The 24,096-nt window shown below is 41.1% G+C and overlaps 2 protein-coding genes across 2 annotated transcripts in view; both read right to left on the reverse strand.

Moving 5' to 3' along the window:
• Positions 1 to 375: 375 nt before the first annotated feature.
• LOC137299490 (RNA-binding protein MEX3B-like) lies at positions 376 to 23,082 on the reverse strand. The gene is made up of 2 exons (XM_067968265.1): positions 22,451 to 23,082; positions 376 to 2,318 (listed from the first exon to the last, which is right to left on the reverse strand). Exons 1-2 carry the CDS (start codon positions 23,010 to 23,012, stop codon positions 1,057 to 1,059), a joined length of 1,824 nt encoding a protein of 607 aa, XP_067824366.1. The 5' UTR covers positions 23,013 to 23,082; the 3' UTR covers positions 376 to 1,056.
• Positions 2,234 to 24,096, reverse strand: part of mbd3a (methyl-CpG binding domain protein 3a) — a 68,077-nt gene continuing 46,214 nt past the window's right edge. Inside the window, exon 8 of the mRNA XM_067968267.1 lies at positions 2,234 to 2,318. The gene's annotated coding sequence lies outside the window, so the exon portion shown is untranslated. The remainder of the gene's footprint in view (positions 2,319 to 24,096) is intronic.

A 24,096-nucleotide genomic window follows, 5' to 3' on the forward strand; every position in this document is an offset into this window, starting at 1 on the left:
ACCAATGTACAATGTGAATAATGTCATTAATTCTAATAGTAACCCCCTCAATAATCTGTTTACCCGGTCTAGTTGAACAAAGCACATACTTTTTTTTAAAAGAACAAAGATGCAAGATTTTAAAAAGTCTCACTTATAAACATCTTGGCAGTCACTTTGCTTGGATGGGGTTGCTCCATTTCAGTTTTCTTTTTTTAAAAAAAAGCACAAATTGCCAACAACTTAGCTGTTTTACATTCCTACATTCTCATTTAAAATTATGTGGGTTTACTCATCACTACACAGTGCAAAAACAGTCAAATGGGAGTTTTTCTTTGTGCCCCCTTCTATAAAATGGTCACACAACAAAATGTTTTTTCTTCCACACGCCATAAACATACTGTAAAAAGTTTTTATTAAGAAGGTTTTTTAAGTCAAAAAATAAAACTCTTAATACAATTTCATACCGTCAAGTCAGTTCAGCAAATATATATCAGTACTTTAGCCATGTAAGGTTAAAGGTCCATTATCTTAAAATAAAATATATTTAGTTTTTAAAATTTATTCAAATAAAGTACATTTTCAGTCCTATAAATTCCCTACATATACATAGTAAGAGGTAAACAAATGATAAAACTTGAATATTTAGTAATCTGTACTGGTGCTGTCACAATTAAACTCTGGTGTTATAAAACATACAACCACTTGGCTTTTCTCAGCTATGTGTACAAGATATATTCTATGCATTAAAAAATAAAATGCTAGGTAGAAATTTTAAAAACTCATATCTGCAAAGTGCGGCGGACCTTTCCTTTATTTAAATCTAACTGAATACTGTCATAGTAACTTTGACAAGCAGTACACAATCAGCACATGTGGTTACAACTGCTCAACAATATCTAACTTATTCCAAAATTGCCAATGATGACTGGGTTAAAATTAAAGCTAATTTGTAAACATCTCCTCTAGGAAATATAGTCTTCCAGTCGAAATAAAATAAGGTTTGTCTAGGGTATATTGTACAGCGGTTATTCTGTTCTTGGTGTTGCCTGCAGTACTTGCTAGGACATGATGCCGCTAAGAAAATATACGAATGGCCTGTGATGCTGGTTTTTGGCAGACAGGGCACTTGGGCTCGGCTTTCTCACAGATGCGGTTGGCACACTCCATGCAGAAGTAATTGTGACCACAAGGAACAAGTGCTGCAATCACTTCGCTCTCACGGCAAACTACACAGTCACGGTTGCTTTTCTGCCTGCTTTCCGAACCACTTGAGTCTGTGGGAGAGCCAGATGTTGCTGAGGTACTCCCTGGGAGTGAAGACGACGAATAGCCCGGGCTGTTAGAAAAGGCAGACAGGGATGTCTGGTTAGGTAGCCATGCTAAATTAGCTAAAGGGTCACTTTGCACACGCCTAGCCAACGGATGGTCGAGGGCACTACCGTCAGAAATGGTGGGTGACACACGAAGAGTGGAAGAGCCACTAATGCTGTTAGTGCGTCTCTGGACGGTTGAGCTACCATTAAAGGCTTGAATAGGATTGCCATGCTCAAATGGAGACCATATCATGCTGTGAGGCCCACTTAGACAATCAATGGCTGGATACTCTAAGCCCACATCGCGCTCGTCTGAATTGACAGAGGTAAGGGATTCCCCAAATGTAAAGCCACCACTGCCTGTACTGAATGGACTTGTTGGACTGGTATCTGCTAATCTGTTGCTGTAATAGGAATCAGTGGAAGTACTTCCCAAGGAGCTTAGGCTGTCATTTCGAAAGCTAGCAGCAGGTCTACGGGTTGGGTTGGGAGCCTTGGACCATAGGCTTCCAGTAGTGCTGATGCCGTCTAAGCTTACATCTGTTCCATTGGAGTGAAAGTCATTGTCTGCAGTTAAGTCGATAAGCACTCCAGTTCTCATTGAAATATGAGCCTCAATCTCCTCTCTGGCCCGATCCACATTTTCTGGCATGCCTGTGACCTCAAAGACTGGTTCTTTGTCACGGCTTGGAGTGACTATGTATGTGTGAGTTGTTTGCTGAATTCGTTTTATGGTAGCTCCTTTGGGTCCTACCACAAGCCCCACCACACGATAAGGCACACGCACCTGGATTGTTGTCTGTCCCGGCAGGTTTGGAGGTCCTGCCACAGCTCCTGCCAGCCCATTTGTTTTGTTGCGAGATGCTCGGATCATTGAGAAATGTTCTGCTGCTGAAAGAATCTCTCTTTTGGCCATGGCTACATCTTCCTTTCTCCCAGTGACAATAAATACAGGTTCTTCACCTCGAACAGGGGTTTTTATGTATGTGTTTGTCTTTGCTCGAAGAGCCTTAATTTTGCAACCTTTGAAGAAAAAAAAACCTATTAGACAAATTTAAAAATTAAATACTGTCCTTACTGAATTGTACGAAAAAAACTTAATTGCCAGATGCTGGTGTAGTTCAGAAAACAATGCAGCTGTTCCACCTATTCACCGTCTGTGCAATATCGTCTCTTTAAAGACCATGCATATTCTTGTCTCTCCGGGTAAGTTGACAAAGGTGGTAGGAGAACTGAAACACAAACCTGGCATGAGTTCCAGGTGTTTGTTATTTTATTTGTAACTAAGGAACTGCTGAAATATTGTTACATAAATCATATACACATCAATACATTTAAAATTGCAATGCCCTGTAACTTTACCTGGGATTATGTTTCGCAAACCAAGATTGTGGAGGAGACAGCTGCTTGAAACCATAAATATAACTAAAAGAGGTGAGCTTGCAAATAGTGATTAGCATGCAATTCAGTGTTCACACTTTGTTTCAAACTACGACTATTCTAAATTTAAGTATCAAAACAAACTGCAAATATATATCCTACTGCGTAGTCAACCACCACTATTGAAACTGTATGGCAAAAAAAAATCTAATTAGGATTCTGTTTACAACAGACAGTTGACAATATTATACAAATAAAAACTGGACATCTATTTAGGCTGTTAGTTAAGTACTTGATCCAATTGGTTGAAAAATGCAATCTGAACAAGCTGGAGTAGTTTCACTATGACATGAAAATTACAAAGACGTTCACAGTGAACTAGTATGCACATAAATTATTTGTCATCTGATGGGGAAATATAGTTCTCAATGGGTGTATGTCTACCACATAATTATTCAAACTAAATCACAAACTGGCAGTCTCTTTCAGAAGAGGTAAAGGATAACAAGTTACTCCACCCAAACAGTAGGAAGTGCTCTTCTGAAGCTGGGGTAACGGCATTGCAGCAGAGTACAGGGAGCTTTACTGTGACTAGTCGACACTGCGTTGGCCTGGGAATGCTGATGCTGACATTGGAGCTAAGAATGGGAAAAATGTTCTATTCTCCACACTGACATTAGGACTCACTTGAAAGGTACAGAAAAAGTTAACCCAGAAATGAATAGTACAGAAAATTTCAAGAGAATGACATTGTACATCTCACACTGATGTTTAATAAATACAATAGAATGTCACATACAAAGCATGTAAAGTGTATTTTTACTGAGGAAAGGGACTAACGATCTCATTGTTTTAATAGGATTCTAAACTTTATATTAAACGAATATACTTTATTTTAAATAAAGGATATGCCAACATATTTTATGAGGAATATTGAGATTTGATACACAGATGAAATATATGTACTAGCAGTTCCTGTAGCACTGAGGGTTCTTTGTTTGCATATTTTGTATAGTGTTGCATTTAAAGGTCACTACCAACATTTAGTGATACTCGTGGGTCTCCCATGATATTGCTCAGGCAGTCTGGGACCTGGAGCTTGGGTTCTAATTTTAACCACAGTGCCATTGCAGCTGAAACACAACAGTGAAATATTGTTACATAAATCATATACACATCAATACATTTAAAGTTGCAATGCCCTGTAACTTTACCTGGGATTATGTTTCGCAAACCAAGATTGTGGAAGAGACATTTCTGGGTTAACTTTTTCTGTACCTTTCAAGTGAGTCCTAATGTCAGTGTGGAGAATAGAACATTTTTCCCATTGTAATGCAGCAAACTTACTAGGGTAATATATCACAACTTCTAAGGTCCGGCCTCCTCAAATATTATCCTCTGGCCCAGGTGAAAGTATCAGACTCCCTCTCAGCGACACAAAAACCTCATCCCAAACACAACTAGCTCAGAATTTCTATTTAATAGTTTCAACTGCGTAAAAAAGCTGAAAAATGAGAAGAGGGAGGGAATTTCAGAGCGTGCGGTCTTTGACAGCTGAAGGCATAGCTGCTCTTTGGGGAGGATGCACAACAGGCCAGGGCAGAGGAGCAGAGAGTTCATGGGGGTGGGGGGGATGATTGTAGGACTGGTGGTTAGAGATAAGGTGTGGCAAGTCATGGAGGGATTTAAACACGAGGATGAGAATTTTAAATTTGAGCCAATGCAGGTCAGCAAGGATAGGAGTGATGAGTGAGCAGGACTTGAGGTGTGGCACAGGATGCGAACAGCAGAGCTTTGGATGAGGGTGAAAATGTGAAGCTGGCCAAATGAGAATTGGAATAATCTGGGTCTGGAGGTGATAAAGGTATGGATGAGGGTTGCAGCAGAAAATGGGCTGAGGCAAGGGCGGAGATGGAAGAAGACTGTGATGAAGAGGATATGGGGTCAGAAGCTTAGCTTGGGGTCAAATAGGAAGCAGAGACTGAACAGTCTGGTTCAGCCCGGTACAATGGCCAGGAAAGGGAATGGAATCAGTGATGAGTATAGATTTTGTGGCAGATGCCTACAACGATGGCTTTGATCTTCCCAATGTTTAAATGGTGGAAATTGCAGTTCATCCAAAAGTGGATATCAGACAAGTAGTCTGACAACACAGACAGTTGGTAGTGGAGAAAAGAAGCTGGGTTTATCTCTGCTCTCCACGATGATCCTGGAGTAGTGAGCTATTTTGGCAGAGAAGAGCGAGGCCTGATGGCGCTTGATGTGGTCCAGCCAGATCTGGTGATGGATGGCTAATGCAGCTGTGAGCCTGATACGTCAGGCCAGGGGTATCGACCGCAATGGAAGACAGTAAAGGTTTTGCTCGGGACAAGGGCGTCAAAGGTGGACATGAGAGTGGTTTAGCAGATCGACGGTTGCAGAAATATTGTAGCAAATGGAGGGTCAAAGGCCAAGCAGTCAAGCTCAAAGTCTTCCCATGGTTTAATTTATGTTGCAATATACCGATTGCGCAAATGATCATTAAATTCAAATTCTTACATATAAAAAAGCTCCAGGTGATAATATTGTGCGCTAAACGTCTATGGATGGGAGAAAATATAAAGCTTTGCTGCCGATGCCAATACTGATGCACGCAGACTTTCAATTTTTAGAGAACATGGCTTAACCATGAATATCCAACCTATGAGCCAGAAACACTCTTATTGCTCTGGTCATGATCTTGTTCAGCTGAGGTGTCCAACCTGCAGCCCAAAGGCACAAGTGGTACTGAGTCCTGATAATCTTGCCCTCGAATTCAGTTCCATGTGTGCTTACATCTCTTATTTTGTAGGTCTTGAGGTTTGTAAAGAAATGCTGTTCCTCACTGAATAAACATTCAATCAGAATACCAAAAACTGTTGGTATCTGCAACTTGATATATGCAAATTAATGGGATTATTAAAATAAACTGTACATATGGCTTCCTAGGCTTGATGGTATGAACTGTGGCCCAAGACAGAAGCTTGGATACCCCCATTATAAAAGAACTGTCAAACCAACCTCATCTTTTCAATGCAGTTTAAGATGGATGTAATCTCATTCAATCTAGTTCAGTTTCCCATTAATATTGTTTTTAAATAAATCAAATGCTGGTACGGTGTTGTAGACCTCCATGTTCTGCTCCCTAGTTTTCTTCAACTAGATTATAAAAACTAACCCACACTTAATGACTACTCATTATTTTAAGTAAACACTTCCATAATACACAAGAGATATTACAAGCAAGTGGCTGAGAGGTCTTGTTTCGGTAGCACACTTCCTCTCACTTACTGGGCTATAAAGCTGCAGACATCCTGGAATTGATGGAATTTATTAGTATTTCAAATGCATAATGGATCATAGAACCCAAGTTGCTTAGGATAAATTGCCACTTTACAACACCATATTTTTTTCTTCTATAATGAAAGCAATGAATAAGTATATAATTACTTATGTAAGGGGGAGAACAGCAGGTTGTGTATTGGTCTCCCATTTACAGGCTTTAAATTGGAAAGCAACAACAACTTCTATGGATTTATTCTTAGTGGAAGGTAAGTTGCTTCAAACTTTGAGCAAAACTTTGGTTGATTAATATGATGAAATGTATGGCTTTGACTTTCCGCCTCTACCCCTCAAGCTTGAGGATGGCATGATGTTTAAGTTGAGGGACATCAGTACTGAGAATGGAACACTTCCTTGCTTTTGACACACATCAAAAATCAAGAATTCCCAATCAAGTGCTCTAACTACACTGTTTCACTCGAGCGTTTCCTCCGATTCTACAGCAGCCATCCACTCAGTGCCAAATGATGGCAGTTCTGTGCTGTTGGCCCCCGTGCCCACCAAGATACAGATTGGAGAAGCCCAAACTCATTGCACTGATCAATTTGATTACTAAGGACCACCTTAGCCAAGTTGGTAGCACCATGCTTCGAGTCAAAGTTGTGGGTTCAAATTCCACTTCAGGACTGCAGCACGTAGTCTAGGCTCACATTCTAGTGCAACACTAACAGAGTGTTGCAATGTCTAGGCTGCTGTCCTTTTGATAAGATGCTAAACCAAAGCTCCTTCTGCACATTTCAGTAGTTCAGTTGTAAATTAAAGATCCTATGACACTACTCAAGAGTAGAGTAGGGAGTTTTGTGTGTTCTGGCCAACAGTCCTCCGCAACAACCACCAAAAATAGATGAACTGGTCATTTACCTCATTGTTATTTGTGGAATCTTGCTGGGTACAAAATTGCTGCCCTATTTGCCTACATAACAGTGACCACTTTGCAAAGTTGTGCATTGTATGCAAAATGCTTTGATACCTAGCTCAAATGTGAATCGGTGCTATATAAAATCAAGTCTCTTTTTGTAACATTCAAGTACCTCTTCAGCTTCTATTAAAAAAAAATTCTAAACTGGATTACTTTCTACTTAGCCCATATCTTTAGGGCTAGTCCTTCCTCACCAGACCCCACTTTGGCCTTCCACCACTCACTGATTGCTCAAATCCACTCTATTTTGTATGCTGATGGCAACACTATATTCTGTTTTCACGTAATTGCTCCATTGCTGATGAAACTGAGCCAATCGGATTTGCCAATACTGCTAAATGATGTTTAGCTTTGTTACCTTTAAGATTTCAGAATCACTGGTAGGACACCTGTATAATTGGACCTTTAATATATCTCTCAATGCACTGCACATGTATGCATATCTGCACCACAGCTGAAATTCCAGCAAAATCTCCAACTGTCTATGCTCAGCAATGAGATTAAAAGGGACAATTAATGCTAAAGCAGAGTTGAGAGCGAGTTAGGTAAACTTATGACATACACAAATCTTCAACAATTACCAGATGCATCTTTGAGCTAGTCTGGCACTTTACTGTACAAATCGTGGTTCTCTCCTCCTCTCCTGAGGATGCTGACTCATTCTGGGATATGACCCCACAGGTGCTGGCAGCCCTCTAGTACCTCATTTAAGGAGTCTTTATACAGATGTGAGCCTAGACACTAAGTGGGCTGTTCCACCACTGGAAATATCAAGTTGGCCAGATTCCGTGCTCGTCAACATTCAAACACACACGCTTTCTAGCAGAAGTCATCAAAAGCAATTACAAACAGGAACCTGGTCTGACTTTTCTACTCTCTAGCTCAGAAGGCACTGATGCCAATTTTAGCCAACCTCTTGCTTTTCTCCCATTACAGGCATGGCTTAGATCAACTGAGTCAGCATAGATTAGGGAAACTGGGCCCTTCCTGCTTTGTATGGTTCAATACAACAAGCAGTACATTTATGTACTGAGCCAAAGTAGCCCAGGTGTTTTTTTTTAAAGTACTGTTCTCATGAAGGCTTCTGTTGCCGCTACGATTCAGATTCAGCTGCTTGCTCATTAGGAATTCAACAGTGCACCACTGAATCTTTTTTCTTTTAAAGCTCTAATTTAGGCAAGACTAAAATTTGCAGCATACTAGACTAGGTGCAAATATCTGGTAGTGGATTTAAAAATTGGTGTAGGCTATTTGGGATGAGACACATCAGTGTGGACAACATGAGTTCTGGCTCTAAGTAAAGGATATCAGACAGAAAAGGAAATCTTTACACTTTTGGCATCAGCGTCCATCACTCCAAAGTTAGATATAAACTAAAGGTCCCTTTATCCTGTCTCAAGGCACCTTGAACTCCAACCTCATACGGTCACCCAAACTTCATTAATGTGAGATTTCCTGCTCACACACTTACGAATGAGGCTGCCAATAAGAGAAAAATTATGGGTAGTTTTCTGCTGTGGGTTTAACCACTAGCAACTGGACTAGCACAGACCAAAACCAATTCAAGACCAAAAGACCTTCACTTATCAGCATCATCTAAAACCAAATAGATGTGCCAAAAGTGAAAGGATGGTATTTCAATTCACAATGCTGAATATGCTGCTTATTACAGCCCAACTGCCTACATCTGCATGGAAACCTACTTCAACACTCTTCCCATCGGAAGCAAAGCGTTGCCAAATCAAAACATAAATGGGTGCCCACACCTGTGAAACTATCTCAACACGAGTCACCGCCTTCATTAGAGGAAAGAAAATTGGACCAAACTTGATCACTGAATAACTGATTATCATTTGCAGCAGGAAACATACATTAAATGAGAAACATGATTAACAAAAAAGTCACTGACAACGTGTCATTGCATCTTTAAGTAGCATAGCACTGGTGATTATTCACGTAAAATAAGCAGGACCAATTATCTGCTCAATTTCAAGGCAATTTCAAACTGTGAAATTCCACAAATGTCACTGTTGCCATTAGAAACACAAAAATGGTATCAGGCTCCTTAAAAAAAAAATCCATCTATGGGTATATATCAATTTAACATAAAAATGGACTAGGTTTACAATACATAATCCCAATTCAGCATGTCAGATCTATAGCTGCTGCAGTCCTAATGTATACATTTCTGCTTATATGCTGTGCCAACTAGAATTTCTGCCACCAGAATTTTTCCCAGCTATAATAAAAAATGTGCATACCAGCGATTCAACAATTAACACACTGAACTACACAAACTTTACTGTGTTGTTTAAGTGACATCTGAAATGTTTCAGCATTGTTGAAGCTAATATTTTCCTCTGGTTGCAACTTTCCCATCTTTCTCCAGCTGTGTTCGCCCCATATACAACAGGAGTCTGTGAAGTCTCAAATCTGAGCTATAAGCTGAAATGTACTTGTCAACTGACTAGCATGGCTGTCTGTGGTCAGATATAAATGGACCACTTCTCCCTGGCTAAAACAGTTTACTACAACGTCCTCCTGAAGAGCAGAAATAACACTAAACTCCTCCACCTTACGCTCAAAATGCCAGGAGCTTGTGGACTTATTCTTTTCTAAGATCAAGGCCATTTTTAGAGCTGTTGCGGCCTCCTCTGTCCACCCCTTATCAACCAGCTTTCCCTCCTGCTCGCTATCTGCAATTTCTTCACCATCTCCACCCTTGGCATACTCATCTTGTCCATTCTATGAAGCCTTCCGCTTGCTCCCTCAATCATCTCCCACCCTAAATGCTGACCACCCAACTTCACATCTTCAGTCAACATCAACTGACACCGATCTTACCCACCACCTCCCTTCAAGTGTTGTCAACCCCAGCTCAGTCATTCTCTCCATCCACCACCTGATCTCCAACCTTCCTTTCTTTCCAAAGTCTTGGAACACAGTTGTCTTGCAACAATACCACCGTTCCTTATTCAAGATCCCACAATCTGACTTTTGCCGTGCCAAAATCGCATGGTTAACGTCCCGTGTAACTGTAACTATTATTCTGCTCCTCCTTCACTTCTCTGCCATCATCCACACCACTAACCACTTCATTCTTCTGCAACAATGTCTCCTCTGCAGTTCACCTCCACGGCACAGCTCTTTCCTGATTCCACTCTTGCAATGCAGGTATTACACCAGCTCCAACAGCTTTGCCTTCAGGTCCAAACGGATGCCTTATGGTGTATCACAAGGATTCAGCCTTGGCCTTGTTCTCCATCACTTACATGCTACTCCTTGGTGATATCATCCAAAGGCAAGGGGACATTTCCCACATGCATGATGACAATTCCTAACTCTCTCTCAGCTTCTACAAATCAGCCCAAAGACTGTTACTACAGTCTCCAAACGCCTGCCTGATAAGATCTGGATAAGTTAAAATTTCCTCCAAGCTTACTGTCAGCAAAACCAAATCCATCCTCTTTGGCTTTCACCAGCATATATTTGCCTCTAGCTTGAACTCCATCAACTTTGCCTGCCACCTCAGAATAAGTCAGAAGGTGCAGTACATCGGTGTCCGACATAAAACCAAGCTCAACTTCCTCTCCACTGTTACCAACCTTTTTTTCCACCTCTGTAACTTAGCTCACCTGCCCCCACTGCCATGATAAACCCTAGTTGGTGCATTCATCACCATGATCCATGACCTCCCTAATGCTCCCCCAGCTGGCCTATCCAAACTCAACCCTCCATAAGTTACAATTCATTCAATGCGCCACAACCCTTGCCCTAATCCATGAAAGTCTGGTAGTCCTTATCCTCTTCAAGCTCCATAGGCTCGCAATACCCCACCAAATTAACTCCAATATTCTCATTCTCCCTTTCAAATCCGTCCAAGGCCGTAACCCCACACTGTCTCAGTGATCTCCTCCAGCCTTACGAACACTGGACTAATTTTGGTACCCCACCCACTCACTCTACTTCAAAACTGGCTGTCACTACACTGGACTTCCTCCCTAGTTCCCTCCACCGTGCAACTTCACTCCTTGTTTTCACAAGACTTTTGCCACCCCCTCAACTCACCCTTTCTCCATTTTCCCAATTGTTCGCATCCTCATTAATTTCAAATGTTTTGAGATGTCTTCCTGTACATGCAGAGCAGTACAGAAATGAAAGATGTTTTTCATGCTTGCACTCACTACTCTCACTCTTCCCTGCCGTTGCAGAGCTGATGATTCGGACTGTCTCGGGAGTCTGCTGGGAACTCACAACTAAAGGCACTGAGGATACTGGAGAAGGAATGCAACAGCAACCTTTGCCTGTAGTTTTTTCCCCCCCTAACACATTTAGAACTATTCACTACATGACTACAAAGAAAATGATAGCGGTTCAATGCACATTTCATATATGCTCTGTATTACTGAAAAGCAAGTATCGTTTCCTTCTTACTTTAGGGAATAAAATATTACAGCAACAAAAATTTACTCCACCATATTAATGTTTTCAGAGGGCAGAAGATTGTAATCAATGAATAAGTTGTACTGGAGAGTAAAAACACAGTTGGTTTATACTTTTAAAATCAATACCTTACCAAGAGTAAATGGAATTTTTAAGCAATTTCAGCTCACACTGGCCATGGGGCAAAGTTGTGCACCTTTCAGATTCAAAATCAACAAGTGACTTTCACATACTTCAGTCAATTTAAGTATGGAAGACTTTTTTTTAAAAAGTACTGAAGTAATACCACAGAAAATTTCTTTTGAATCAATAGATTGGAATTAAATGCTATGGTCATTTTATTGGCAAAGTATTTATATAAGATTTAAAACTAATGACCTTAACACAAGAAATATTATGCAGTCATATACGAAAGTTTGGGGGCTCTGGTAAAGTATGAAATACTTCATGATTTTTTGAGTCCGTTGACAAATTTCATGAATCGTTGCTAGACACAATCTTCAATATTCATTCAACCTCCTCCCAACATCTACAAACCCCATCCCTAAGAATTTCTACTGCTATGCAAAATGTGATGGTAGAATCTTCACCATTCAACATCTAGAGCTTTGAAGCCTAAAATGAATGATTCTTACAATCAGTATCAAGGTACAACCATCCAGACAGACAGTATCCTTCCACACTGCATAGCTCAGACAAAACAAAGATTTTGATTCTCTTCACCATATTTTTCAACATGTGTTTGCTCTTGCGACCCTGCTTGAATTCTTACTCTTTGCAGGTCCACCACTTCCCATTCATTATAGTACAATGGTAACTGCAACAGGGTCCAAAGGCTGCTCACAACTTATCATTTTGCTGAACACATCACCCAACACATGTATCATTGTATTCCATGAAATTATCGAACGGTGGTTGAGTCTCCCATGAAAACCTACATTTCACAACCATTGATACACTTTTGTTATGTCCTCATCCTTTTCTCTTCTCCCTTTACCATCCTCCCAAACAATTCCGCCAAACATTAAAAGGCCAGAGATAATTTTTTTTTTAAAAAAGAAAAAAATTGCGAAAGCTGGAAATCAAATAAAAACACAAATTGCTGGAAGGACATAGCAGTTCTATTACTATCTGCAAAGAGAAAAGATTTGACTTTAACGTTACCGTTTTTGGGACAGAACCTTCAATAGAACTTTTTTTTGAATGACTACCTTAACTATGTTTCTTCCATACCTATATATAACAAATTAAACCCTTATATGTGTTCATTTCACCATTTAAAACCCTTCAATGTGCAATAACTATTCAAAGAATGCAAACCAGCCAGTTCACTATTATTGTTCCCCTCACGATGACTGCGAATTAATCAGGTTCCAGTTGAACATAACCTGGAGTCTCCACTATCGTCTAAAAGTAACAAACGTTCATCTGCAAAATTCAAGGCTGAAATATACCAGAGGGCACCTCCAATCTTACTGCGATTGTATTTGTTTCATGTTTAAAGGCTAATGCACAAGTAAGTTGGATGAAAATTAAACTAGAAATACATATTGTCTTTTACAACTTACGCAAAATTCAAATAAAATGATTTTGGATAATCTTTAGCTACTTAAGATGTGGGAGAGTAACTGTTGAGGTAACTTTTGAGGAAGTAACGGTTTAGTGAAAATCCCAATGTCACTGCTTTATCTTTATATAAAAAAATTAAAACCTTAATTGTGAAGTATTAGGTTAAAATTAAACAGAATGCGTCATTTCAATGGGGAGCATACCCCAAAACCACCCGATTCCCCCGAATGGCATTACCAATTTTGTACCTTCTACTTTTAGGTTTCCATATGCCTATATATATTTTTCTTCTTAAAAACAAGTGAAGAAACATTGGGTATACCTACAGCTTAAGCTACATAGCTCATTTAAAGGCTTGTTTTCACATATAATCAGAGCTATTCTTCAGCTGTCAGCTATTGGCAGCCTGTATCAGCCTTTGCTAGTTTTCTATATTGATAAATGTGCATACCTTGTTTTAAAGTGCTCATTATTTCAAAAAAAAATCCAGAACTTAAAAGCATATGCTGCTTCACCTCAAGTACAATATATTGTGTGCAAATGTTACCAGTTTGTCTTTCAAAAGAAGTTTCTAAATCGGAGTCAGGATGGTGATAAAGAATCCCAAAACAATTAACTAGCGGGAAAAACGTGCAACCACAGTTCAAGGTACATTTAACCTGCAGCATTATTTCTGAATTCATGACTAAAGCAGAGGTCTCCACTGAGTGCAAAAGCAGACTGCAATAAAAAAATAGCAATTGATTAATCTTTAACGTGCATTCATTAAACATTAAAGTTTTTTTTAAAATTTACCAAGAAAGCACTTATTTCAACTTCAGTATACTATGAATCTACATTTCAAATGTTACATACAAATCAGTTTTTAAATAAATATTTTTATTTTTCAGTGCACAGCATCAGGGTCATCAGTACTGCAGAATGGAAGACTCCCATTTTAAGTACTCCATGTCAGTATCAAGTACTTCTAGTTATTGCGCAGACAGATGCAGCACAAAGCTTTCCTTTTACTCTTCCCCAAAAATGTACCTTCAACTCAACCATAACAGCATACCTCTCATTCTTTCCAACATTAATAGTGAGAGAGGATTCCCCTTCCCCATTAGCCACCTTTATGGAAACACCATCAAGTCTGTAGGCAATTTTGTGCTGCATCACACACCCACCACAACCTGCACCAAAACTGCCCACACTAATTTTCTACAGGACTCTTACCGCTCCCAGACAGACTTTCATGTAGTCTTGCCTGAAATCACATCCAGGTCTCCGTGGTAAAAAAGGACAGTATTCTAACCTTCTCTGCCACACCAGAATTTTAAAATGCCAGTTTATGTTGAGTACATTGTAAACGAAGAAACATTTTTTAGCTCTATATTTTTGATAGTCACTGTTCCACATTTTAATTTAACTACCATACTCAACAGACAAAATAAAAACCTGTTGATTTAATTAAAATAATGAATGATTCTTTCCATTTCAGTACTGCTTTTCTCATATCAAAGTTTCCATGCTATTTCAATTCAGTAAAGAAGTTTGTGATCTACACCATCTGAGTTATTATACTGTGCAGCACAACGACAATAACTTCCACTTTTAATGTAATAAAGTATCCCAAGCTCTTTTTATAGAGGTAAAAAAAATACAACACCAAGAAGGATTGGGAAAAATACCCAGAGGTGGTGACCAAGTAATGATAGGAGAGGGATTAGGGTTGTTGACCAAAGGCAAGGAGAAATATATAGAATTTAAAGACACTGTTGAAGGAAGAAGGAGGCGTAGAAAGATGGAGGGGTTTAGGAAAAGCATGTGGAACAGTGATAGCTAGAGGCTCTGCTCCTTGACGGTGGAGCAGAGCAGGGATAGAAACAGATCAGAGGAATGGAGGGCACATGCTGAAAGAGAACTGAAGGATGTTACAGAGGGAATGGCAAGTAGAAGTAAATGAGGACAAAAATTTTGAAATTGAAGCACTATGGGATGAGAAACCGATGAAGATGGGAAAGGCAGGGGTGCAGGACAAGAGTGTGTTCTGGTCAGGCTGCAATTTTTAAAGTATGCAACTCAGAAGCCTGGCAAGTCCATGTTGGAGTAATTCAGTATAGAGGCGACCAAAGGCATGGATAAATCTTTCAGCAGCATTACGGCAGAGGTGTAAATATACCCATTCTAAATATGTCAAAGCAGCAGTTAAGGAATATAGTACTTGATTTTTAAATTATCTGAAAACTAAAATGCTCTCTTGCCCAATTCAAGAAATTGGGATGCATAAACACCTCCCAAAAAAACATTCATCTGATAATTTCTCTTCCATTTGTAAAGTGGTTGTACTAAATCAGGTTTAAGCACATACATAAGGGAGATAGATGTTAGAAGGCACATAAGTGAACAACTTTCCACAAATGGTGGCATCATAAAACACCTGTCCCCCAATTCCTGATATAGGTGGATTAAGCTGACCAGATGGAGCAGCATGTGCGCTTTACAATTGACCTCATATAATCTTTAAGTTAGGGAAGGAAAATCAGTCAGGATTCCCTATTAGTATCCACAGAACTGGAAAATATGTGTATGGACATTGAATGAAGGCAGGTTTGGAGTTGACCATGATGCTCCCTGTGTTGAATCAACTGCTAACACTCAAGGTTCACACGAGCAGCACACACTCTTGGGTAAGGCACTGGAGGGCTCCCATGATCAATGCCCCAGCTAAACACCTTCAGAAGGGATGAAAGTAGACAAAAAAATAAAGCCCCTTCCTCTCAAATAAGAGCTGCAATAGCCGATATCCATGTCAGTTTGTACTTTCGACCTGGCAATTGTTCATGAAATTACTGTATATTACAAGGATCAAAGCAGAACTGGGAACACAGAGCTTCCTGATAATTTGGATGGCAGCAAAAGGCGCCCCCCTCACCACATACAAACTAAACTTTCCAAAAAGGATTTTCCTCCAACTGTCCCATTTAAAAAGTAAAATGAGCTCTCATGACATAAACCATTAGCAAGACACCCACTTTGAGCAATTAGATAAAATATTGTAATTAAAATGTATTTGACATGCAACACTGAATCATTTCCTATGGATTCCAATACAAAAATCAGCTCATTAGAAAACGGAAGGCTTCTGAAATATGGACTATGTGAGCAAAAACATCAGATAAGCACAGAGGTCTGCAGAGTAAACTCTGCCCCAATAATGTGCTGTAACCCCAATTTCAGATGTGCAACCCCTATTGCACTAGCACAAATATTTTGTTTTTATTACACCAGTGACCCTTGAGTGAGACTGTCAATTCAGTACATTTATTGTTAGTACATTATGCTGTGCCCAGAGCCTGGGTTGAAACTGCCTAAAAGTCAGCAGGTGAACACACATCCAATTTGCAAGACTGGATTAAACCCAGGTGCCAGAGGTGAAAGAATGGTGTTCTAGACCATTGTGCTATCCAGCCCCCTCTGAAATACATTAATTCAGTGACTCAATTTGTTTTTGCACAACGAACGTAGTCCAAGGATCTATGAAGGCAGCATAACCTGGGACTCTTAGGTAGAATTTTGAGACCTACTGCCAATTCAGTACATTTATTGCTAGTAATTTAGACAGTTTTGTGCTGTGTGCCCAGACCTAGTGATGTTGAACCAATAATAACTCCTAAAAACTTGAGTGATTATGTTCACTGCCAATTTCAGGAAAAGTGGCGTTTCTTGTAGGAATGTCATTTAAAATATGACCAACTACTAGTCCAGTTGTTCTTTTACATGCTAGTAAGTAGATATTCTGATCTCTATTACAAACCGATTTATTTTTGTCAATGCCATGAATCAACATCAATATAGACTTCTACCAGTTCTAGGGAGTAGAATTAAGACAAGTCTTGTTTTCTATTTTCCATGTTGCTCTTTGGCCAAGATCACAGCAAGCAACCTGCACTCTCGAATTGCTTACTAACAGCTGTACAATAGCAAACATGGGTTGACTCTCTATAGGCAAGTGCCTTTTCTGTGGGTAAGCACTCCACTCACTTCCTCCAAATAAAAGGTGTTGCTATGGGAATCCGTATCTATCCTAGCTATGCCTGCCTTTTTGTGGAACATTCCTTGTTCCAGTCCTACTCAGGTCCCCTCCCTCACCTCTTTTTTCCGGTACATTGATGACTGTATTGGTGCCGCTTCCTGCTCTCGCCCCGAACTGCAAAATTTCATCAACTTTGCTTCTAATTTCCCACCCTTCCCTCGGCTTCACATGGTCCATTTCCAACTCTTCCCTTCCCTTCCTCAAATTCTCTCTCTCCTTTCTGGGGACAGGCTGTCAACCAATATCTAACAAGCCCACGACTCCCATAGCTACTTTGATTACACTTCCTCCCACCCCGCTTCCCGTAAGAACTCGATTCCTTTCTCCCAGTTTCTGCGTTTCATCTGTTCTGACGATGCCACTTTCCACACCAATGCTCCAGATATATCTTCCTTTTTCCTCAACCGAGGATTCCCCTCCACTGTAGTTGACAGGGTCCTCGACCGTGTCCGCTCTATTTCTCGTACTTCTGCCCTCACCCCTTCCCCTCCTCCCCATGATAGGGTCCGCCTTGTCCTCACCTTCCAACCCACCAGCCTCCACATTCAACGCATCATCCTCTGCCATTCCCAGCACGATCCCACCACCAAACACATTTTCCCCTCCTGTCTCAGCATTCCGAAGGGACTGCTGCCTCCGTGACACCCTGGTCCACTCTTCCATCACCCCCAACACCCGCACTCCTCCCCACCGCACCTTCCCCGCATTAACAGGAGATATAACACTTACCCTTTCACCTCCTCCCTTCTCACCGTCCAGGGCCCCAAACACTCCTTCCAGGTGAAACAGCAATTTACTTGTACTTTTTTCAATTTAGTGTACTGTATTCACTGCTCACAACACAGTCTCCTCTACAATGGGGAGACCAAACGCAGATTGGGTGATCGCTTTGCTGAACACCTCCGCTCAGTCCGCAAGCGTGACCCTGACCTGCCGGTCGCTTGCCATTTTGATTCCCCGTCCCACTCCCATGTCGGCCTCTTACACTGTTCTAATGAAACTCAACGGAAGCTCGGGGAACAGCATTTCATCTTTTGATTAGGTACTTTACAACCTTCTGGACTCAACACTGATTTCACTAAGTTCAGATCATAATCACTACTCCCCTTTTTTTCAGACAGCAAGTGCTGCTAATGGTTGATGTTGCCATTTACAGCTCCTCTAGACCCATTTTTTGTTTCTTAACTTGTTCAATCACCACCCTCCTTGCCTTGCATCATCTGTTTTGTCATTTAATCACTCCTGCCCTCCACCCTATCAAAGATCTTCCTTTTTATTCTTTCCTCCACTCTCCTTCCTCCCCTCCTTTCTGTGGCTCTGTACTTTCTTAAAAACTGTTTAATCTTCAACTTTTCCCAGTTCTGATGAAGGGTCATCGACCTAAAATGTTAACTTTGCTTCTTTCTCCACAGATGTTGCCTAACTTGCTGAGTACTTCCAGCTTTTTCTGTTTTTAATTCAGATTTCCAGCATCCGCAGTACTTTGCTTTTGCCTTTTCTTTTTTGCTCTCTCTCCCATCCCTTTAGCTGATTTTAAATTAATTATAAAATCAAAATAATTTTATTTCATTCGCATCTTTGGATTACTGAAGCAGTACTAGTCATCCATTGCTATTTTAAACCAAGTAGGTTGAGAAAAAATACAAAACAAATGCAGAGTAAAGTTCAAATCAGAGATCTAAATTGTTTAATTAGAAGAGGTACACTTAAATCAGCCAGTGCTGTAATCTAACTGGCTGCTGTTGCTCAGTTTATAATGCTACAGACAACAGTAGGACAGCTTTAAATACGAAAAAATACAATGCTGGCAGCCTGACCAAACAACTCACTGGTGAGTTTTGAGGGGTTAGCTATCTTTTCTTTTTGCAAAAACAGTTATGGTTGCCAGCTCAGTTAATCACTGCTCAGTATAGAACTCAGCATACTGACCAGGAAGGTCCCAGATTTGATCTCCAGTGGGGGTGTGGGCAGCAGAAATGCTAGAGTTACCCTAAGCATCCCTGACCTTTAAGCAGGGGGTGGGGTGGGGCACAAATGTAGAATGAGCTTCGTCTCCCACTGCTGATCATTATCCAGTGATCCCTGCTGAAACTGCATGCACGTATGTGGGCATTAGGTGAGGACTAGACCAAACTCACATGATCTTCTCTCCTCTCCTCTTCGAAATGGTCAAATAGCCCACTGACACTCACTGTCTGACTCGCATATGAGCAATGTCCACTTGGACAGAATACCAGAGGGATCCTTAGAACTCAGTGGAATAGCAAGAAAAACTGGTTTGGCGGGGGGGAAGAAAAGAAATAATAATTTATAAAAGCATTTGTGGTCATTTTCCTCACCCTTTGTGCACATCCTCCAATTTTACACTTTAAAAAAAAAAATGGAAATAGCATGTAAATGCAGAACCAAGTGCAGCTGTATTTATTTAGGAAGCACAAAACCTTAATGTATACAGCAGTACTTTACACAAGCAGCAGCTGGTTGTTTTTTTAAAAATTCGTATTTTGAACACCAAAACATAGAATAATCTAAAAGTGAGTGGCTTTAACAGTATAAATGTCTCTATTTGTCACGTTATCTCCTCTTCTTTTTCAAGGTTTTCCTGCGCTAGATATCAACCGCAGCCAAACTGATCCTAGTCCTTTGCTAATATTGCTCTGAAATTGCCAGTGCTAGCACAGCCCTGTGCAATTCTTGTCCCTCTTCCCCCATTGGAAAGCACTGGCCTTGTTGATAGACGTGAAGCCACCAATCTATTGCTTTCTATAGTTACTGTGTAATAAGCATAAAAAGAGTCAAAGATAGAAATAAGCTTAAAAAAAAGAAAAGTATTAGAAAATTACAGAAACGCACCAGGGGTTTTGGGGGGGGGGGGGGGGGGAGGAGAAATCACAAGTGATGGAAATAAAATTTATACAGTGCATTTTCCAAGAAATTTATAATTTTATTAGCACAGCTCACAGTAGCACCAACAGTGGTGCCACAGAAGGGTGGCACATGGGTGTGTACCAGATGTTTCCAATGATGTTGAGTTCACAATGTCAGGTACATCTCTGTGGGAAATACTAAGCAGCACCCAGCTGATTCTCTCAGGGTGATACTCAAATCAGAGGGAAAGTCATCACTCACCTGCTCAAGGTTGTATGACCTGGGAGGAAGTTACCCATCATCTCAGCCAGGTTTACCAATGGCAGATGGAGGTTTAAAATAATGTGCTTACCCTTACAACAAAAAGTAAATAACTTTAAACAAGTCAACTTAAATACTCACGGAGCCTAAGTGATATAACTGGCTCAAACAAGATGAGGCAAAATTCAGTTTCTGGAAATCCTCCACCATGCTGATACAAACTTCAGCTGAAAGTGTTTACTTAGATGAAATACTAAATGTGAAAATTTTTAACCCCGTTCTTGGCAACAGTGTACCCCAAAAACTATGGAGCCTATATGCTAATTGTCTATGTCTCCCACGCTTGATTACCACTTTATGACCCTTGCTGGCACTGTATGCACAAGCATCAGGTGAGGGCACAATCAGGCTTGGATGTGACTATCCTCCACAGTCAAACTGTTCACCAGCTCCCAGTATCCGGGCTCAAAGATGAAAAATGGCCACTTGGGTGAGGCACCCAATGGCTGCCCATCATATTCCAACACAAGTTGCTGCCAGATTCAAGAGCAAGGAGTAAAGTGGCAAAAGGAGGTGGGAAAATGTGGAAAAAATTAAAACATTCAAGAAAGCAACCATTTACACTGCACTCAAAACTGGATATACAGATCTGAAATTTCTAAGAGTGCTGGGTTGCTACACTATTATGTAGCCATAGTGGCCTTTAAAGGGGCCAAATACACCTAGTTCAAAAATAACTATGACAGTATCATTCCTTAGCAGAAATGCAAAGTAATAAGGACTTTTGTTAGTTTCAATATTTTCTGAAAAATCTAGTTTGGGTACCTTACCAATCACATGTTGGAAGAAAGCAAAGAATTTAGATATGGAAAACAAAGATTGCTCTTTGTTTTAATTAAATAAAATTCACATTCAAAGTTTAAAAATATTAATGAACATTTTAACAGCATTATATTGCTAAATCAATAACCAGTTTATGTTGCCTCTACATAAAAACAAAAAAAACATATAAAGTTGGCGTTCTCAAGTACAATTTGACTACATGCACATTTTAAGTATTCAAAATTACGCAAAGGTTCAGCAAGAATCTTTTACTTTGACTAAAGCAAGCACCTAAAGTTATTTTCAGCAAGATTTTAACACGTCAGTTGTTTTTTTGGAAAGCAACCTATTCGAATTATGGCAATATTTGCAGCTCTGGAAACAAAAGCAAAAATTTGGAAACAGCGTTAAATCAATGCCAGACACCCAGACCAAACCCTACAGCCTATGATGTCAGCATATAAATCAGAGCATGGTTTGATTCCTTAACAAAGGGAACAATGAAACAGCAAAAAAATGTGCCTCCATTCATTAAAATAAATGGTCGTCCCCTTTAATTCCAACACAAGAACTTACACTTTCTGCTTATTTAACAGTACTAGAACAAAATACTGCGTTTGAACGGAATTTTTGGTCCAACGTTACACAATAGCTCGCTACCACACTGGGCTGAATTCAGAGTATTCGTCCACCAACCGTGCGTGTGTGTTCAGGTATATATATCCAGAAAAAAAGTAATGCAACCCGAGTTTCAAATTAACAGTTTTTCTCAATATAATGAAATATTTTAGCAAAACAACATTTTGTTAACAGATTGCAATGGCAAAGAAATTGACGATTTATATCCGATGGGGATTTCGTTATACAACATTAAACGCTCCAGCGCCTTAACTGCAATACTTCATCCATTTGTTTTGCACAAAAAAGCTATTTCTGCCCCCTTCGCGCCACCCCCACCGACACACAAAGGAACTGCATTGAACCCAATAGCCCCAAACTAGAGACTCAACATCTTCCGATGATGCAGAAATCATTACCATAAACAATCTGTCAGCTCCTGCTGCAAAACAGTCAATTGAACCATACGACTCCAACAATACACAGTTTTAGAAGGTCTAAGATCTATAATGAAACCATCTTTTGGAGCAATTACCCGCTCAAAAACAAGACAATTTGAGTCGTCCCCTTTCCAATTACACATAGATATATATATTCTAAATCTCATACATTAGAAAATGTTTCTTTTTCCTCGTGTGGAACTTCTTGCTTTGCATTCTAATCTATGTTTTATCAGGTTTCCTTTTTTAATTTAAAGGCATTTCCATATTTAACAGTACTTACTTTCCCTTGCACATCTGTTTGCCTGTTTTATTTTGCTTAATTCATTTTCACCTTCGCTTGACGAGTGTGAAAAACTTTTAATTTTTTTTTGTTGCTTCCTGATTTGCGTCTCTTTACCTTGCCTTCCAACGATCTCAGCCACATGTTCGGAGCTGGGCACCGGTACACATTCGGTCATGTTGACGCTCTTCCTGCGGCCGGCGTCTCCCGGCATCGTGAACAGCGGGGGAGGCGGCGGCACCAGCGGCGGGTGAAAGAGCGAGACGGCGGAGTGCGGCAGCCCAGCCAGCCCATTCAAGCCGCTCTCATCCTCCACTTCATCCTCGTCCTCCTCCTCCTCTTCCTCCTCTCCCACCACCACCACCATTCCTCCGGCACCGACACCGACAACACTACCTCCGCAGCAGCCGCCGCCTCCCTCACCGAGGAGGCCGTCTCCTTCCTCCCCCAACCCCAAGATGGAGAGATGATCCAAGGCGAGCCGCAACGATTTCTGCTCCTCTTCGGTCCCGGCGGCGGCGGCGGCAGCAGCAACAGCAGCAGCTCCACTACCACCAACAACCGCAGCACCACCACCACCACCGCCGCCGCCGCCGCTGCTGCTGCTAACACCTCCCCCGCCGCCGTTACCACCAGTGTCGCTGACAGGCTCCATCTCCGAGAACATCGAGCCTGGCATGCCGCGGCCGCGGCCGCGCTCTCCCTCTCTTCTCTCTCGCGCTCTCTCTATCTGCCCGCCTGTTTCTCTCTCTCTCTCCCCCCCTCCCCACCCCCGCCCCCTCCCCCCGGCTCGCGCGCGCGCTCGCTCTCTCTCTCTCTCTCTTCCCCCCCCCCTTTGTCTCTGCCCTCGCGCACCCTCCCTCTGCCTGCCTGGCCGCCTCGCGCTCCCTTCCCTTTCCCTATCCCCTCCCCCCCCACCCCCGGCCGTGTCTCTCTTTTTTTTTTCTTTGTCTCTCCCTCACTCAAACCGGGAAATGTGCTCAGTGACGTCACCGCCGCAAAACAATGGCAACCGGCCATCCGCCGCCGGGTCAGGGGTCAAGGCGCAAGCACACACATGTATGCATGTCTGTTTGCATGCGCGCACACACACACACACACACATGTCGCTGCACTAACCATGTTATTAACAACTGTATAGGGCAACACGATGATGACTCTTAGGGAGGATGGTGGGGTGGGAGGTGGGTGCAATTTGGGAGAAGAGGCTTCATAACTCTGCTGATTTAATATTCGCGCAGCTTGCATTAAAAGCTATCCACGGACAAAATTAATTACTCAGCCACAATACTGGAATAGTCGCATAGTATGATCAAAGCAATATATTGCTTAAAATAGGATAGTCCCTTTAGATATGTTCCTGTCATTCTTAATTTCTTGCTTATGTAAAAATATATACACAAACTCAGCAAGTTAATTCAGTAAGCAGCCTAGGGGTGTACACCAGCAAGATCACAGGTTCACTCTCTGGTCTGAGTACCTAGGTGGTGGTAGGAGTATTGAAATTTGCTGTATACGTGGACATTGGGTAAGGATAGCTTTTGGTTAAGTTCTGATGCCTTCCATGGTCAAATAGTCTGCCATGTATTAAGGCTCACACATTAATGATGACCACTTGGACAGAATGGAACTAATGCCTCCAGGAGGGGAGGAAGATAGAAACATACTGCATTCGCGCAGCTTGCATTAAAAGCTATCCACGGACTAAATTAATTACTCAGCCACAATACTGGAATAGTCGCATAGTATGATCAAAGCAATAT

The sequence above is a fragment of the Heptranchias perlo genome, chromosome 29 (genome assembly GCF_035084215.1).
Source record: "Heptranchias perlo isolate sHepPer1 chromosome 29, sHepPer1.hap1, whole genome shotgun sequence".
NCBI lineage: Eukaryota > Metazoa > Chordata > Chondrichthyes > Hexanchiformes > Hexanchidae > Heptranchias > Heptranchias perlo.